At 41.2% G+C, this 2,812-nt stretch overlaps 1 protein-coding gene across 4 annotated transcripts in view; it reads left to right on the top strand.

Moving 5' to 3' along the window:
* Positions 1-2,812, top strand: part of grik2 (glutamate receptor, ionotropic, kainate 2) — a 337,350-nt gene that overhangs the window by 194,247 nt on the left and 140,291 nt on the right. For all 4 annotated transcript variants that reach the window (XM_032517645.1, XM_032517644.1, XM_032517646.1 and 1 more), the window contains exon 9: positions 1,440-1,547. In XM_032517645.1, the coding sequence (XP_032373536.1) occupies positions 1,440-1,547 (108 nt within the window). The remainder of the gene's footprint in view (positions 1-1,439; positions 1,548-2,812) is intronic.

The following is a 2,812-nucleotide window of genomic DNA, read 5'->3' as shown; positions in this document are numbered from 1 at the left end:
TGTGTGTGTGTGTGTGTGTGTGTGTATGGCTAAAGTTATGTTGCAGGGGATTAGAGGACCCACATGCAGAGATCAGGCAGGAGTTTAAGCTTGAGGATTTATTCACAAAAAAGACAGAGTTCCAATCAATCCAAAAAGCAGTGGAGAAAACACAAGGTGTCCAAAGGAAGAAGGCAAAAACTCCAGTCCAGAATGATGATGAAAAAACAACAACAGGATCACAAAAAAAACTCACGGGAACAAAAGACCGCAGGGAAGATTCCAAACACAGGCACACCGACCGAAACACACTGACAGGACACCAACACAAAATGATCTGACACAGTACAAGGGGGAAGACAAAGACTAAATACAGAGGGTAACCAGGAAACAAGAGGCAGGTGACACAAGGGCTGGGAAACAGGTGAGAAACATTAGGCAATCACAAGGGCGGGAAAACAAAGGAAGCAATACCTAGACAAGACTGCACAGAAAACCAGACTATCACAAGAAAACAGAACATACAGACACAAGACAGGAACAAATACACAGTCATAACAGGAAATATACAAAACAGGAAACAGCATCATAAATATCCACAAGCACAACAGCTAAACTGTGAACAACCACATTTTCATTTTCAGTGTAAAGAGCCATTACTACTCCCACTGTAAACTCTCGGTAAAAAACAACAACAGTAGACATACATTGTTTTAGATCACAAATAAATTGTATAATAAAGTGGCACAGATGAAAGTTTACGATTCACAACATTTATCAGTTATTTAAAACATAAAAATACAATCATGAAATACAAACAAACAAATCTACATATTGTTAGCTTACCCAAACAGTTGACAGACATACTGTGCCTCCTTTATTCCTTGGTAATAGCAGTTCATAATTATCTCCATTGGAGTAACTTATCCTTGTATCTGCAAACAGCACTGGTGTCAATGGAGAGGTATTTAGACACTGAGTAGGACTAAGTAGTATGACAAATGCTTTCTAGCACAGTTGACTAACTTGCAGTGTGAGTAACTTCCAGATCTGTGACTCCTACTCATCTAACTAAAGATAGGCCCTGAAGTCCCCGGCTTCCAGTCGGAGCAGCACTGTGATGATTTGCTGTACCTGAAAAATAAAAGCTTTCCTGCTCTGAACCACTTTCATGCTGTATTGTATCCTATCACACCCCTAAATATCTGTAAAGATTGGGTAATTGCATTCCCACTGTTACAAATGCAGCCTCAGACACTGTGTAGGCATCATGGTGCCAGGGAAGACTGTACAAACCGAAACATTGTTTTAAAGAGGGAAAAATAGAAAGTGTGTTTTCACTCCTTGACTGCTTTGCCTCAAAGACCGACATCAAAATCCTATCAGAAAGTGGAGATGTATACTTGATGCTGATATTCTCCTCTAATATTCTCTGTGTCTCTCTGCCTGCCTCTCTTTAGGCCCACTGGGACGGCCTGACCGGGAGAATCACTTTCAACCGGACCAATGGCTTGAGGACAGACTTTGATCTTGATGTCATCAGTCTGAAGGAAGAGGGCCTTGAGAAGGTAGTGTGTCTTTAATGTATGTGTGTGCGTGCGTGCATTTATGCGTGTTTGTGCACTAATGCGTCCACCTGGTATGCCGTTGTGATGTTGAGATACATTCAAGGTGTTAATGTAGCCGTGATTCATGAAAGAGAAAAAAAAAAAAAAAAAATCTGCCATAATCCCCCAATAACATTTATGTTTAAATGCATATCTCAATGCATATCTGCAGTCCATTGATTGAGGGCTTTCAGCTAACTCTCTGGCAGCCAACATTGTAGTTCCATAAGTCATGGGTAACATTGGCAGTGAGTGGCAGATACTGCAGCAGCATTATCAAAGCTTTGTGTACGCAGAAAAATTAATAAAATCCTTTTAATGCTACAAATATTTTTAAAGAGTGATAACGCACGCACGTTCTGTGATTTCACTTCATAGTTTGGATGGCTAGCAGAAACAAAGCTCTTTTCCACCCGTCAAAGTGTCTTCGGCCGAGACAGTGAACCCTAAAGGCCCTTTTTCATTAGTGACGTCATGAACGCCGCAACTGTTTATACTCGTGCTTGGCGGTCGCGACACTAGTTGGAGTTTTCTCCTGAACAGATGTGTCGCTAATGAGTAAAGGCTACCGATTTTGCTATTTCTACGGACTAGAAGAAGAAGAAGAAGGTAAACAACAGCAGAACTGGCAGCTTTTTATTCGCCATAAAGTCTTAACTCAGAGAGTTTACAAGAGAGACTTGCAGTCACTCTAAGAGTCCTGGCCTCCGGTTGGCCTCGAGCTCGTTCGGGCTTCCTATTTCCGCTTTGTCGCGTGCCACTGAAAAAAATAAAGTGTTGTGCGACCACCACCTAAGTTGTTCCGGATGGGCAGGCAGGTTAATGTAGAAAAGTGATATGTAAGTGTAAAAAGTAGAACCATAATGGTATTTCTATAGAGTAATCTCAGGGAATGTACTGTATATCTGCATATCTGCATGTATTGGATTAGCCAATTTAGTGCTTTGCCACAAGAGCAGTGCTGCAAAAGCTGAGCAGGTCCATCTACTTTGCAGATGAACTTTGTGTTATTTTGGCTAAATCTCTATGCATAGATGGCCCCAGCATGCCAGCACTAGAGTGAATCAGCGGGCTTTGACACATCACTAATGTCAGTCTAAACACGGCCTAAAATGTGTGTTAGCTAGGGCTGCACAATTAATTGAATTTTAATCACAATCACAATTTTGACTTCCCACGATCAAATTTGTGTGATCGAGCGTTTTTTTTTTTTTTTTGCATAGCGT

This window comes from Etheostoma spectabile, chromosome 6 (assembly GCF_008692095.1).
Source record: "Etheostoma spectabile isolate EspeVRDwgs_2016 chromosome 6, UIUC_Espe_1.0, whole genome shotgun sequence".
Taxonomy (NCBI): Eukaryota; Metazoa; Chordata; class Actinopteri; order Perciformes; family Percidae; genus Etheostoma; species Etheostoma spectabile.
This window is presented reverse-complemented; position numbering and strand designations above follow the sequence as displayed.